Source organism: Lygodium microphyllum, chromosome 14 (assembly GCF_053477565.2).
Source record: "Lygodium microphyllum isolate KBCC chromosome 14, Lygodium_microphyllum_v1.1.10, whole genome shotgun sequence".
In the NCBI taxonomy this organism is placed as follows: Eukaryota; Viridiplantae; Streptophyta; class Polypodiopsida; order Schizaeales; family Lygodiaceae; genus Lygodium; species Lygodium microphyllum.
In genome coordinates this window covers 127,167,564-127,183,240 of record NC_141148.1, presented here as the reverse complement: position 1 = coordinate 127,183,240, position 15,677 = coordinate 127,167,564, and the positions used below count along the sequence as shown (strand labels likewise).

Below are 15,677 nucleotides of genomic sequence, written 5' to 3'. Positions count from 1 at the left end.
GCTCTCTCTCTCTCTCTCTCTCTCTCTCTCTCTCTCTCTCTCTCTCTTTGTGCAGGCCTGCTGCAGGATACAGTTCTGGTAAAACATCACCTACAGCCCCAACAAAACACCCACTCCCCCCCTGAAAACCCACAAAACCCACCCCCCCCCCCCCTTCTCCACCTTCTCTTGGTTTACTTAGTTTCTCTGCATGACTTCAGGCACAAGGCACTAGCTCAGTCAGGCACTCCCTTTGCATGGCACACACTGCACATTCGGGCACTTTTTACACTTACTCTGCACTGCTTGCTTCAGCCACACCCATCTCAAGCAACTATCACATTTCCCAAGTTCAATTCTAGCAAGGCTCCAGTTTTCAAAGATGAGAGCATGTTGCTCAGCCTGAAATCGGCACACTCAAAGCCATTACAACAGAGTGATTGTACCGTTGGACTGTTTCTTAAGCATCAGCATTATTTTTCACCTTTTAAGCTAATTGACATTGACATAGATATTGTTTGTGATGTGCATATTGTACATGACAGTTAAGTGTCTAGTGAATCAGTTGAGCATCCTATCTAATATTTGGCAAGCAGTGACCTCATGTTTGAGGTGTAGAACATATGAGAACCAGTTCTGATGTGCATTGGAAAGGGAGAATTAAATGTTTCCGATCTGATTGCTGAAAAACAACTTTTGATCTTAAATATAGCTCATATATGTGGTACAAGTTACAATAGCATAAATATGTCAAAGTTGTGTACAGAACCCACCAGAGGGGCTGTTTCCTCAGCCATTGTATGACACTTCTTATTTCTGATGTATCCTTGTAGTACTAGACAGCATTCCACAATCATTGTATTTGTGATGTACATAGCCACTCTCTACAAAGCTCCTTGTTCACCCCAGGGGGATTTTCTCTGAGGCATTATTAATAGAATTATATTTTCTCTGGAAAAAAAGCTAGTAGGTTGCCATTAAAACCCATGTGAAAGATCTAGTTTAATTTAGAGGAAAAACAACCTTTGAAGTCCAATTTGAAGTCGTCGTTATTCACTGAAGTTTGATGCAGGCAATGCTGGAAGTCCATGATTGGATGCATAAAGCGTGGAAGAAAAAACAGGAGCAAAGGGTAGACACTGTGCTATCTGCCAGTATGTTGGAAGACTCTGAGTCACTTGAGAGCCCATCTGTGCAAGTTGACAAATTTGTAAAATGCTGGGTGGATTCTGAAGAGAGAGATGTGGAGGAGAATATACTTGATCTGGTTGCTGAAAACCTTCTTGGCAATATTGAGTCAAGGGGTGGTGCAAGATTACTATGCTTTGATGAGATGCAGGTACTTCAACTCATCTGTTCATAATAGTGTGCTCATACTATTCCAGTGTTTATGTTGGCTCTGACTCTGTGTGGTTACGTTCTTCTTTGGCAGATTAATGATGTGTTTACAGCAGTTGCTTTATCTGGGATTTTTGGAAGATTGATAAAGAAAGGTGCTATTATAGTTGCAACAAGTAATCGTGCACCCAGTGATCTGAACAAGGTTTGATTAAGTTACCTTTTTAAACCTTGTGGCCAAGCTATGAAAGCATTTTTGGCTTTGCTTTAACCTTGTCTGTGCAGGACGGGATGCAAAAAGAGTTGTTCAGCAAATTTATTGAAGAATTGCAACATCATTGTCAGTTGATCCTTATGGGAACAGAGAAAGACTACCGTAGATTTCTGGCAATGGGAGTTAATGTGAAGGTAGACTTCTCATCCTTTAATGGCTCTGATGCTTTAATAACCATCCTATGTGAAGATCTCACCCATTACTTGTAAACCAATCAGGGTGGGTGGCCAAATTATATCTGGCCACTTGATCAGCAAGCTGAAGAACATCTTGAACAGAAGTGGCAAGACTGTGTCTTGCAATCTGCTGGAAAGGTTGTGCCCGCTGCTGTACCTGTAATGTTTGGGAGGTACTCTTGTTGACTCTTGCACAAAGTCCTCTGCTTGTATATTCATAAGGATGGCAGCATCTACAAATCAACCTTAGTCACACCTTCACACACCCTAGAAACAAGGGAAATAACTCAAAAACTTAGCATGATAATTCTTCTTGTTCTTACATCTGAAACCTGTGGATTCAGAAACCTTATATGCAAGTGATTCATTTGTGCTTTGCAGGACGCTTGAGGTGCCTGCAAGCTGCAATGGAGTTGCTCGTTTTTCTTTTGAACAGTTGTGTGATAGACCTGTAAGGCTTGCTACAAGAATTATATGATTCTGTTTGCTATAACATGTCAGTAAGAGGCTGCGACACTCTGCAGGTTGGGGCTGCAGATTATATTTCACTAGCTCGTAATTTTCACACGGTCTTCGTTACTGGTATTCCCATCATGAGTATGCGCAATCGTGATAAGGTAAAGTTCTCATTGGATTTTCTATCCCTGAATTATACTAAAAGGAATATCATGAAAAGCTCTTTATCTGTATAATAGGGGTTCTGATGCAAGTAGGGAGACTGATGCCAAATGATTCTTATCATGATTCCAAAATCTGAAGAAGAATGTCCTTGTTGTTCTCCAAACTGAGGTTATTTTGGCTGTGGTTCCTAGTTGCTACAAGGGTGGATGCATCATTGTGAATGCCACTTATAGTATGTATCTTGTAAACCTGGGAGCCCTCAAAAAATCTTTTTAGGCCCTGCATTCTGAATCTGCTGTGCAACAATGCTGGTGATAATTTCTGACTGTTGTGAGGCAAATGACATTGCAGAAATCCTTTGAGTAGATTATTATTGCACTATGTTGGTCAAGTTGGCTATTGCTTGTATGGACATCCAATCTGGTGAGCAATAATGCCAGACCATCTGAGGGTATGGACAACCAATCTGGTGGGAAATAATGCTAGACCATCTGAGGGGTAGTATAGAAAAATTACATGAGTCCCAGGTCCGCAAGGCCTCTCTCCTCATCTTCTTAGAGCTGCCCTATAATCTCTCTGATTGTCTACGGAGAGTGTTGATGATCTCTGTTCAAATCCTCAAAAGTGAAATGGTAATTGGAATGGTGTAACGTGTTGTGTCAGTATGCTGAACATAATCTTGATTGTGTAGTGAGCTTCACTAGTCGACAGCTTAATGATGCTGAAATAAATTATTCTATAACTAAAAGAGACGGTTTGGAGATGGTGTATGCAATCAAGAATCATTAGGCACTACTCCACCTTGTAGACAAGCCACATGGTATATGATGAATGACATGATGGCTTCTATTGTTGCTTGAGTTTTGACTTCTGTAGTGGTGTGAAACAACATCGATTCTACTAATATAAGTGTGATTCTGGCTTCTTATTACTAGCATTCCTCTTATCTCTACGTTTCATCCGCAATTCACAACTCAGTCCAATATGATGACAGTGAGTTCCATAATAATGACATGGTCCTCCTTGCATATCCTACTATTCATGTGTTCTATTCTAGGGTTGTCATGGGGGAAACGTCCTTGGTCTCCAAAAATCTGCTTACTATCTATTATCAAATTATCTGATTTATATGCACTGGCTGAGCTACAGGCAATGGGTGGCACTTGACATGCGGGAGAGGTCTGACCCCTGCACCTATGGTGTGCACATATAGATTTGGATCATAGGAGGTAGAATGGCACCCATGAGTCCATAAGAACTTTCCACAAGCAAAATACCTTATCGGTCCGGTCAATAGAAGAAAAGCCGAGAGGCTACTCCACATAGACTTTCTCCTTCCAATAACCGTTCAAAAAGGCACTTTTGACATCCATTTGATAGATCAGCCAACCATAGTGAGCTATGAGTGCAACCAATAGATAAAAAGATGCCAACCAAGTGGTAGATGCGAAGGTTTCTTCATAGTCAATGCCATGCTTTTGCTTGAAACCTTGCACTACGAAGGTGAGTCTTGTATTTTTATGAAATACTGTCAGCCTTTAGCTTGGCTCTAAAAATCCACTTCGTCCCGATGACCACTTGTGCCAAGGACGATTCACCAAGGTCCAAGTTCCATGTCGGTCGATACAATCTAGTTCATTTTTCCATGGCCTCACGCCAGAAAGGGTCCTAGAGAGCCTCCTGCTAATTGTCCATCTTGAAATGTGCAATGTAATCAAGTGTAAATAACCTTGCATAGGAAGCATTTCTATCTTGTCATCAGGGATTATGTGTCTACTGAAGACACTGAAGTGAGAAACAACATGCTGAGAGTCAAAAAATGCCTCATACGGATTCTTTTAAGGGACTGTTGCAATCGAACATTGGTTAAGCATGTACAGCGAAGTGTTAACAGCCTTAACCCAAAGGCGCTCAAGCTTTGCTGTGAATAGCATAGAGCATGCCATATTTATGACTGTCCGCTTCCTACACTCTACAACTAGATTCTGTGTAAGGGAGTTAGTAGAGGTGAGTTGGCTCGCAATGCTCTGCTCCTATAGAACCTCAAAGAACTCATGGGAGGTAAACTCACCACCAAAATCACTCCTTATAGTACCCACACGACGACCAGTTTGGTTACGAACCAACAACACCCAAGCGGTGAAATAAGTGAAGACATTGAGGGTGGTAAACTATGGAGAGAAGGGTGTATGATATTGCTTACCTAGTTGATATGCTTTATAGATCTCTCAAGGTAGTTTTAGGCATGGAAGGCCCTCCACCATCCCTTGATGCAACAACTCATTAAGAGAGTTGTAGCTAAGATGTCCTAAGCGAAAATGCCAAAGACTCTCATAGTTTGTGGGCTCCCATGTGGTGGTGAAGGCTTGGAAGTAATAGAACTCTGATTTAGCGACAGTCAGCTCAATAAGAAAATGGGTCATGTGGTAAAGGCCATTAGGCTATGCTTTGCCTCGAGCAATCACTAAACCAGTTTGAGAGTCTAGGAGCTTGATTATGGTCATTGTGAAGAAAACTGCTCGCCCCAACTAGCAAAGCCGTTGAATGGACAACAAATTCACCCCAAGCTGGGAAGCATAATAGACATCATCTAGCAAAGCCAGATTCGGATCTTGGTTAGTGGCAAAACTGATGCAACCTTGGGCCTGAATCTTGACTAAGGAGTTATTTCCTACAGAAACTCTCCCGGCTGTAGAGACTCAGAAAATGAAAATGTCCTCTATAGAAGTTATGTGATGAGTGGCTCCATTGTCCATAAGCCAAACAGGTGTTGATGTGCTCAGCTATGATGAGTGGATCTTTGCAGTTACCTCATTGAGAGGCAACTCGTAGATGTGAACAAGATTCGCATCTGATGTCTCTAAGGAGATGTGTGGATCTCTGTAGACCAGTTAGACAAATCCTCTGGAGTTGAGAACTTCGCCAACTATGATGATTGACCGGTGGCAATGTGGGTCAGGCCTCACCACTGCCCTTGCTGGGGGTTACCCGACTAGGTTGCGGAGATATGATTCTTGGATTTTGGCTGTGTGCCTCTTGCCTTAGATCAACACTCATCGTCATAATGGCCAACCATTTGACAATGTTGATAATACCTATTCTTCTTAGATACATTTTGCCATCTAGGTTTGATTTTGATTTGAGTTTGAAGTTTGTTTGCCCTTTCCTTGCTGCCCCTTCTGAGAAGATGCAAGGAGAGCCCCTTCTATCGAGTATGTTTTATGAAATTGATCGAACAACCGCATATAATGCAACAGCTTGCACTCAAACTCATAAAATGTAGGCATCTAAGGTTATGAAATTACCTATTGCACAAAATGGAAATATTTCCTTAGCAGCTTGCTAAGGAACAAGGTAACCTAATCATCAGAGAACCTAGAGGTCCCAATAGTTGAAAACTCGGCAAGGAGACATTGATACTCAGTCCACTTGACTTTCAAGTCATCCTTGTGTGTGATTTTAAATTTTTAGAGCTCATGATTTAAATTGATGCGACAGGTTTTATCTCGAGCCGTGTAGCAGTTAGTCAAGTGTGCCCAACGCTCCGATGCTAAGTCGAAATGTTGAATCTAAGAGTAAAACTTAGGCAATAAACCCCGCATAAGCTTGACAATAGCGGAGGCATTATGAGCCTTCCATGAGCAAACGACCTTATATGAAACAAGTGCATGATCAAGTTGGGGTTTCTAACCCTTGCACTAAATCCCATAGGTTCTAAGAGTCTAAGACATGCCTCATCAAGTTAGACCAAGTAGTGTAGTTTGGTCCATTGAAACGAGTCTTGTCATTAAAAGCATACTTGACAAATGAAGAGCTAGAAACATGAGATGTCTGTGAAGGTGAATATGTGGTAGGGTAGAGGATAAGATGGTGGTGGTGTTGAGGGTGGTAGTGGTGGTGGATAAGAAGGAAAAGGGGGTAATGATGGATAGGTAGAAATAGGTTGTTGATGTCCAAGAAGTGCCAATTGATGTGGAGGTACCAAAACTGTTGTAGATCCATATGGTACTGTATATGGAGGTGGAGGCACCGGGACACAATAGCCTTGTCCAAATGTCAACTATGGTACCAAACGATCCATATTTGAGTATGTTTGGGATGCACTCCCAAGGGAATAACCCGAAAGTGTGTGTGGAAGGTCTAGTCTCCGTCACAAGTACACCACCCAGAAATGGGTATGTAGAGATCCTAAAGGTTATGCTTAAGAGTGCAAAACCCCCAATGTGATGTATAGTGGTAAATTTGATGTGGTGTATAGAGGTCCTAAAGGCCATGCCTAAGTGTGCAGAACCCTGTTGGTGTGGTGTGTAGTGGTAAATTTGATGCACTTAATGGAAGCAGAAAGGAAGGTGCAGCAGAAGATGAGTGGGGGATGGGTGGGAGCCCAAATGGATTAGTAATTGGTGTTGTTGAGCTGGCACCCCTCCTTTTGAGCATCAGACAGAAGCTTTTGTATTGGAGCTCGGCGAGACTCTCGTTGGCAGGAAGAGTAGTGGTTGCCAACCAAGTTCTTCTTGCGACCATGTGGTACATCACTTCTTGTTAGGCATGGGTCTGCTTCCAGGAGAGGAGCCCTGGAAGAAACTTCTGATGGGGCGGCTAGAGGACTTGACACCTATACATGGAGGACCATGGCAGCCCAGCATTCACTGGATATTTTAGGAGATCAGCACTAGAGATTTAGGAAGGAGCTTCGAGGCCAAATTTGTAGCTGCCATTATTAGAGTTTGGAGATCTGTATCTCTAGGGCTCCACCAGCTCCCCCCGACTACTATTGAAGAGAAGAGGAGACAACCTCTTCTCTTTAATCATTATTTGAGATCAAAGTTAGGCCACACCATTGGGCAGTGGACACACTTATTATGGGGGCGATTCTCTTTACGGGTCACTACATCGATGGGGGAGTGGTTTGCATTTCAGAGTTACCACATGAGACCCAAAGGCAGAGATTACATGGTCTTAGGGGAGCCAGGGCTATGATTGAGACCATGACGGAAGGGGTTCCACAAGATCGACAAATTGAAACAACTTTCTCTCAGACTTGGATTGGCCTTATATCTAGAGGGGATATCCTTCTAGTAGTCATTGCATCTAGCAGAGACAGAACATTCACTTTCACAGTTGAGGAGGATGGCCGCCTCCAACAAGAGGACCTTGACCTTACAACACTCAGTGGCTGCTCCAGGCACAGAATTAGAGTAGTGGCACACTTTCAAAGAAAATGGCACATAGACCCAGACCCAACCACTTGTCTTATAGTTGGATGGAGATATTGGGCATACCAGAGGAGGCCTCTACAGAGACTTCAATGGGATCCAGGAGAGTGGGCGTGGAGGGATTTCTTCCTTGATAGGCCATCCGACATCCCCTTCTTTGGCTACACTACTAGATTGGGACGGAGGATACAGATGAGCAAGATTAGAGCACAGCCTACAGCCATCCCTCATTGGCATAGAGAGGGAGTCTCAAATGAGTTCCTATACGACTTTTGGAGGCGGCTACATGAGAGCTTCAAGCCGAGGAAGATATCTCTCTTTCTATGGCTTCTAGCCCATAGGAGCTTAGTAGTTGGCACTTGGCTTGGATATGGCAGGGACCCAGTGGCTTGCGCGCGATGTGGTGAGCCAGAGGAGACACAGAGACATTGCCTCTGGCTCTGTCCTAGAGCCCAAGAGATTTGGAGAAGAGCTCTTAGGATAGTATTCCATGGTACAGCAGAGTCCATGGTGGCAACTTGGGGGGCTGCAGCTTGGGTCACAAATAGAGGTCCAGCTTGCGGCTATGAGGACACTCAGGGGAGCATTTCTTTTTTCATCATTGGACAGTATCTGAGCAGGATCCCTACCCCAGACTACTCACAGACACAGTGGACTGAGGGACATTGTCACAGATGGGAGCTGATTTCCAGCATTATAGCTTGGTACATATGGACTGCGAGATGTAGCCAGGTCATTGATCTTCAGGATATACCCATTGGGAAATCTTTATCGAGGATTTGGACAGAGATAGTCCATACTCTCCGTGGGAGATGGGAGAGGTTGTAGGGCAGCTCTGAGAGGATGAGAAAGAAAAGAGAGGCTTTCTTGAGGATTTGGGATTCAGACACCTTCTTTCACACTACCCCTCAGATGATTTGGCACCTTGGCCCACTAGATTGGTTGTTTACACAACCATTGTATCTTTGATGTAAGTTACTCTTCACAGAGTTTCTTGTACTTTGTATTTACCTTAGGGGGACTTTCTCCGAGGTGTTATTAATAGAGTTCTCTTTTCTTGGAAAAAAAAAAATTGTTTGAAGGAAAAGGAAGGGAAGAAATCCTTATAAGTTTTTCTTTCAGCTTCTTATCTAGTTTTGAGTTCATAAAGAAATACATATCTTTCTCATTACTTAGAAACCAAATGTTATTTTGAAGAGTCCCTTTTGTAGAGCACCCCTAATCCAAGAGAAAAGAGGAAATCAATTGGCATAGAATCTGACGTAAGAGGGTTTATACCTAGCATTGAAGGAAAGAAGTGTTGTGGAAGTGGAGTGTAATCCGTGCTAGGTTCCACTTGCATATGGCCAATAGTGGAGATTTTGAAGGTCCTACAAGATCATTAGTTTTGTGCACTAAATCTAAAGGAGTTAACTCAGGCTTACTTTCAACCTCTTGTTGATCCCTATGCATAAGGATGAGATCATACTCAGTGACAGAAATCAGATATGGTCTTTGGACTCGATGGTAGTCCAATGGTTCTCCACCCATGTCAGATCAGAAAGTAGCAAGTTGGGAGGCCCACTCCTCATCGTTCCTATCCATGTTTGGCTGTGGAGAGTGGAGTGGTGGTGTGAATGTGTTCGAAGTCATTTGACCCTTGTGTTGTTCTTGCTTCTACGGGATGAGCTTTCCTATCAAAGGCCAAGGTTTCTCAAAGAGTATCTAGCTCTGATACCATGTGAAGAAATACTCTAAACACAAGTCATGCCTTGATCAATATCACACCTCAAACTAAGCTTGCCTCCTCATTAGTCATGCCTTTATTGTAAATTGAGGGGCCTTGATGTTGTTTTGACCTACCTATTGTGCACGTAATGATAACATGGGTAGAGATGGGGTCTTGTATTCTTTGCCAACCACTATAGTGGAAAACAAGTGCCAGCAATTTGTGTTCAATGAGAGTTCTACAAATACAAGATACACCTGTTACATTCTTTAACATTCTTGATAACATTCAGAGCATCTACATTGAGCCAAAACTTACAATAGCTTAATAGTATCAGCTTGGATCAGTCCATTTATGTGCATACATGACAGGTGTGCATACTTTTAGCTGCAGTGAAAATTTGAAGGAAATTTTACAGCAAAATCCATAAAGTTCACCATTTCCGTAACTGCAAATTTTGTAAATTTGAATGCTTGAAACCTTGTTCTTTCTGTGTGTGTGCGTGTGCAATATTTGCAATTCATTTTACAGTTCGTTTTACCTTAAACCTCATTTTCTCGTGAACAGTACTAATGAAAATCCAAAAACAAGCAGAAGAAAACATTTTCTTAAACTTCTGTACAAGTCTCTCATACTTATGGCCCTTGCTTTCAGGCTAGGCGATTTATCACTTTGGTTGATGAGCTTTATAATCATCGACGACAATTGATATGTACAGCTGCAACATCTATTGATGACCTATTTCTAGGTTCTGAGGAAGGCTCTCTTGTCGATCTGGAAAGGTAATGGCCATTTTTGTGGGTATAACAGCAGTATCAGCATTGATATTGACCAATGATTATTAATGCGAGATAACTTTGTATGCTTGCAGCATACAGTTTGAAACAGAAGCAGAAAACAGCCGGCTTCGGCGAGATGTTTCTGTTTCAGGAAGTGTAGCCCCTGTTGGCAGCTCCATGGAAGACAGGATGAGGATTCAATCCCTTTTCTCAGGAAGGGAGGAACTTTTTGCTTTTCAACGTGCAGTAAGTAGTGGCTATGCATGAACTTCAGTAGTTTGTGAAGGAAATAAATCCAAAATTTTGTATTCTGAGTTTGGAATCCAATCTTTTGACAGATCTCAAGGCTCATAGAGATGCAGACTCCAGTTTACCTCCAAGGAATGGATTTTCAGATACATGATGACAAACGTGAAAGCTGTGAATAGATCTATCACTGATTGGTAATCTTTTGGAAATGTTCAGGAGCCATCACTGGCAATCCCAGTGCTTGATGGTAAGAAAACCACTACTTTGATTATTGATGGCCGACAATAGCTGCACGGCTTCCCTGCACTGATGTTGAAGCAACCGGCTTGATGGGTTGGCAGCATCATTTATGCAGACCTAACCACCTGCAGCAGATTATTCAATCACTTGATTCATGAAAAATAAAAGGAAGGAGCTCAGTACCTGCTGAGAGTTCTGGCAACTACCAAAAATGTAAGTAATGCTGCGAAGCGGAGCTGGCTTATGATACTCATATGTGGCTGGTGAAATAAGAAACATGTTACCGGTGAATATTCACCCCAAGCTATTTATCAGTTGTATATGAGCATGAGCTTCCTTTCATGTTATATGATACCGACTGATGGATATTGGAATGTTTCAATGAGGTGTCACTTTTATCTCTGTCAATACCTACCTGCTTGGGGGATCATAATAAGGAATACCCGGCATTGGTCTTGTGTTTGCAAGAGATTGAAATTTAGAAAGATTGCCAATCTGCCCATTGAAAATGGATGCACCTCTGTGCCTGATCTCAAGGTGGGGATAATCCGAGTTTACTAACGAGAAATGCTGGCATCAACCAGCAGCATATTAGAATTTATGATGGGGTTAGTCATTCGCATCCACCTATTCTGACATGGCTCCTCCATTCGACCATGTAAACATCTTGTGAGTGAGGTACAAGAAATTGGGAAAGGCATTGTAGAAGTTCCACTTCTTCTCCTAGTTCTTAATCAACTTCCCTACCACCTTAAATCTAACTTTTATGCTGACAATGTTAAAGTAAAAATATTAAATACAATCAAAAGTTGCAGAAATGAGTTCCAAAGTTGTGGAATTGAATCCCAAAGTTGACTTGGAATTCCCCAGTCAAAGAAAATATCAAAGCAAGAATAAATGCAACTCCATTTGAATGGAGAGTCTATTTAGTTTTCTTGCAAACACTGCACGATAACATGATAATATTGATTTCCATATGTGCCAATGCATGGTTGGGTGCACGTAGAAAGGTGTACCATTGATCACTAAGGGAATTACAATAATCGCTCATTAGAGGATTATGGGGTACAAGGCATTCGTGTGCAACTTCAAAAATTCTAGGGAGATTCTTAGGCCTAATCAATGCTATGGCTGATCACTCTAGAAGATGGACCATTTTTCATTTTACACCCAGGTGCAATCACTCTCAAGTAGTCCACCCCCTATGCACATACATGGGAATGCCAACGCTCTCAAGTAGTCCACCTCTTGGTGCACATACATGGGAGTGTCAACACTCCATTGATAGGAAGACTTGAGGATGGAAGATGACAAGTGGTTGGCCCAAATAGGGTTGTGCTATATTCACATTGAGCATGAGTGATGGGTCTTCTTTCAATTAATCATGATGAAAGCTTATTTCATGGGAGGTTAGAGTGGAACTCTTATACAAATGAAAGGTGGCTAGAGTCTAATGCAAAATAACTAATGAGACTCTATTTGCATATTATGGAGTACTTCGCCTTTTCTTAGGATGCATTAATTTCTAATATCATCACTTTTAGTCGGAAGTTGATCATATTTGAAGCATACAATAAAGGTATAGTGTAAAGAAAATATCAACATGGAGATTATGGTGATGGACTAAAAATTATGGGCATGTGCTACTTGTTCACATATACATGAGTGCCTTGTGTGTGTGTGGAAAATTTGTGCTTTTTTGGGAAAATCATGTGATGTGTGCCTAAGTCACAAATGTTCTAGTTATGAATTGTCTTGGCTACATAATAACCTTTTGTACATAGACTCTCTCCTCATGTCTCAAATTATTCAAGTCCACCACTATCTTGGCTTGTATGTGAATGAATACTTAAAAGGTCATGTTGCATGATAACTTTATGAACTTGTATGTGTCTAGGATTTAATTATATGTGAATGTAGTGCTTTAGACTTTATGTTGCATAACACAAGTTTGTGGACTTGCATCTATTTAGGTTGCACTACTATCTTGATTTGTGTGCGTCTAGGCCCTTGTTTTATGGACTTTGGATGTTAGGGAGATGGCAGATGTACAATTTATGAAGCTAAGGTTGGTGTTTTAAGTCATATGTGTGGCATGCATGGTGGAATGAGCATGGCACTCTAAAATCTATTCAAAATCAATGGAAAGATTGTACCTACTAATTGTATGGTGAAATTAGCATGGCACTTCAAAATATATTCAAAATCAAGCAATCAAAGGAAAGGTTATGCTTGCTTATTTGGCTAAAAATAAGCTTCTCAAGAATTCAGTATCGTAGAAAGTTGGTGTTGAAGCTACCTTTGATGGCAACTTTGTATTCTACAAGTCCATGCTATTGAACCCAGGTTATTTGATAGTGGATTATTCTATACATAGGGTCCACACCATGTATGAGTTAATTGGCGAACCAAAGGGCTATGCGAAACCAAACGCTAGTATTAAGGGGTTTTACAAGCTTTAACAAATTGTACATGCCTTAACCAAGTTGCTTGTGAATGGCCTTACTTGTAATTGAACTTGGCATGCATGTTTTTACTTGAACTTTTAACACTAAGACTTGAAAACACTAGTTATCATATCCATCAATAAAGGTGTTGAGAGTCCTCACTCAAAAAATTAGATAGGGGAGCTCCAAACCTTTACTCAACACTTGCAAAGTGCGCATTGGTATCAACTGAGTGTATATTGGTCCTCACCTAGGGTTTTGAAAATTAAGAACATGATTTGACACCCAATATCAAAGACCTAATGGTTTAGATGTCACTGTTAAGAAGACATCTAAACCATGTGCATTCAAGCCCTTGAAAGCAAATCCCTTGTATGCACTTTTGTGGTGATCAATAGACCCCCTAACATTGAAAGTGGCATGTCTCTATATGTGTATTTCTCCCTCTAAGAATTTAACCATTCTCATTATAAAATATTTGTGCATGTAAGTCACAACAAGTAAGAACACATCATTGATTCACATGCATGTTATGCTATATTTGAAAAGGTGACCGCCCTAGCATAATGGCAATAGTTAAATATAGGGCTAGCACATAATCACCCCAATCCAAAAGCCATAAAGAATATCTAAGGATCTTAGCCACTTAGAGAACTCAAAGACCTCACATCCACCAAATGTTACTTGCAACCACATTTTAATCTACCAAATCAAAACAAGCCTTTAAGAAGACCACAACCACAACTCATAGACCAAGTTTCATAGTTGTATTATGTAAGAAAAAGTTATACAAATCAAATTTAGGACAATTATTAATTCCATATGTATAATACTAGAAGATCAAGAGAACAAAAAACGTCATCTTACATATGAAAGTACTGAAAAACTCTCCCACATACAAATATATCTATATAATTGAAAGCTTCTTACCTATTACTTCAAGGGTACTCGAGAGCCCATTTCTCTCCCATTGTTTGGTCCTTCCAAGAGCATATATAGCATTTCAACACAAGAATTCTCCATCACTTCTTATACATGCAACAACTTGAGATATATGAGTGACCAATTTTTCTTCATTTGCATGCTATATCTTATGTCATTGGGTATCCTATGTAAGCCATACTTGGGTCATTATTATTATTATAGATAGGGAATATTTTGTCACCATCATTAGCAAAACACCCTTCACCCATCTCAACCATTCACTCTTTTTAATGAACTATGACATCCATGTCTTAATACTATTGGGATAGTCTTTCTTTATACAAATCACCCTTTCGATCTAAGGTCTAGTCTTGGACATATTTTGAAAAATACTATCCAGGCTACCATCATATGTAAGTGCAAGGTTCCCTTCACATGCAACATAATTGTATCATGTCTTTTGGTGGACGATGGGAGAATAGTGTGCATATATGGACCTTTATCCAATCTAAATGCTCATGTGATCTATTTTTTGAAATACATTGTTGTATTGTGGTTATTTAAAGCACTTAGTATCAGCTATTGATTATGATATGCAAATGGTAAAATGTCAAGGTATGATCTAGTCCAAAGCTATCATAATAACAATCATCCAATAAATAATTAGAATAGGTTTTTTTTTACAACTATAAATACTTTGCAACGGTGCTAATTCTGATATGCTTTGTAAACAATGCCCATTATGAAATTATGTTTCTTGTCTCAATAGTTTTGCTATGAAAAAGTAGTAATTGTGTGAGAGGTTATGATACATGAAAGCTAATAATAATGGTGGACATAAGTGTACCACAGTATATTTCGATCGTGATATTTTAGCATCACTTTAAAGATTTTTGTGACTAGCTTGAGAACCAACTATGCATAGAGACTATAATATAGTTCAAGAAACACATGAGGATACAATCTCCAACTAGGATGTGATGACCTTGTCATGTAATCCCACATTTGAGGGCACCATCAAGAATGACCATGTGATCTTTTTGTATGGTCTAGTGATGAATTTAAACCATTATTTAAAGTGATAATGATACGATGCATGGATGGAACTTTTAGTATATCACCACATTCAAGGCCATAATCAATATCATTACATGTGATCTTTGTATATGTGTCTAATGTTCCTAGACATAATGATTGAATCTTGAATTTGAAGGTTGTAGTACCTTGGAAAGGAAGGTTATTCTTCAAAAAAGAAGGGTGGAAATGAACGCCCTTCAAAAAAAGAATATACTTACAATAATAATAGTATTTGACCCTTCTAATCTCATCATGATATCGAGTTAGAGTAAAGCCCTTTAAAAAATTCAAATATTGACCCTTCCAATCTCATCATAATATTGAGTTAGAGTAAAGCCCTTAAAAAAAATCGAATATTGAACAAAAGTTGTTTGTGATGCATCTAAAGATTGTTATGCGAGTAGAACTAACATGATAGATTATCATTTATGGCAAGATGACACCTATTCTTCAATCTAGGTGGTAAGGAGGTGTGTACAAGCAAGTGAACTACACTTGATAGTGACAATTCATTGTGATTTAGTTCATATGCTAGAACACTAATGGAACTCTAAAACTAGAGAGGGCTCTACCTTGACTTCCATGGATCCTACATCATGAACAACACTCATGTACTTTGATTTGCTTACATGTTTGTAATTCTAAAATC

The 15,677-nt window shown here is 40.4% G+C and overlaps 1 protein-coding gene across 3 annotated transcripts in view; it reads left to right on the top strand.

Moving 5' to 3' along the window:
* Positions 1-11,370, top strand: part of LOC148026092 (AFG1-like ATPase family protein) — a 52,962-nt gene extending 41,592 nt beyond the window's left edge. The window contains exons 7-16 of one of the 3 annotated variants that reach the window (XR_015693187.1): positions 1,052-1,318; positions 1,412-1,522; positions 1,603-1,725; positions 1,810-1,940; positions 2,149-2,218; positions 2,292-2,384; positions 9,967-10,094; positions 10,184-10,337; positions 10,430-10,587; positions 10,682-11,370. Coding sequence is in view for 2 of the 3 variants with exons in the window: in XM_087693342.1 (XP_087549468.1) it covers positions 1,052-1,318; positions 1,412-1,522; positions 1,603-1,725; positions 1,810-1,940; positions 2,149-2,218; positions 2,292-2,384; positions 9,967-10,094; positions 10,184-10,337; positions 10,430-10,519 (1,167 nt within the window). In the remaining variant the exon portion in view is untranslated. Of the gene's footprint in view, positions 1-1,051; positions 1,319-1,411; positions 1,523-1,602; positions 1,726-1,809; positions 1,941-2,148; positions 2,219-2,291; positions 2,385-9,966; positions 10,095-10,183; positions 10,338-10,429 lie in introns of all 3 variants that reach the window. The other 2 variants (XM_087693342.1, XM_087693341.1) reach the window with 2 other exon arrangements.
* The last annotated feature ends 4,307 nt before the right edge of the window (positions 11,371-15,677 follow it).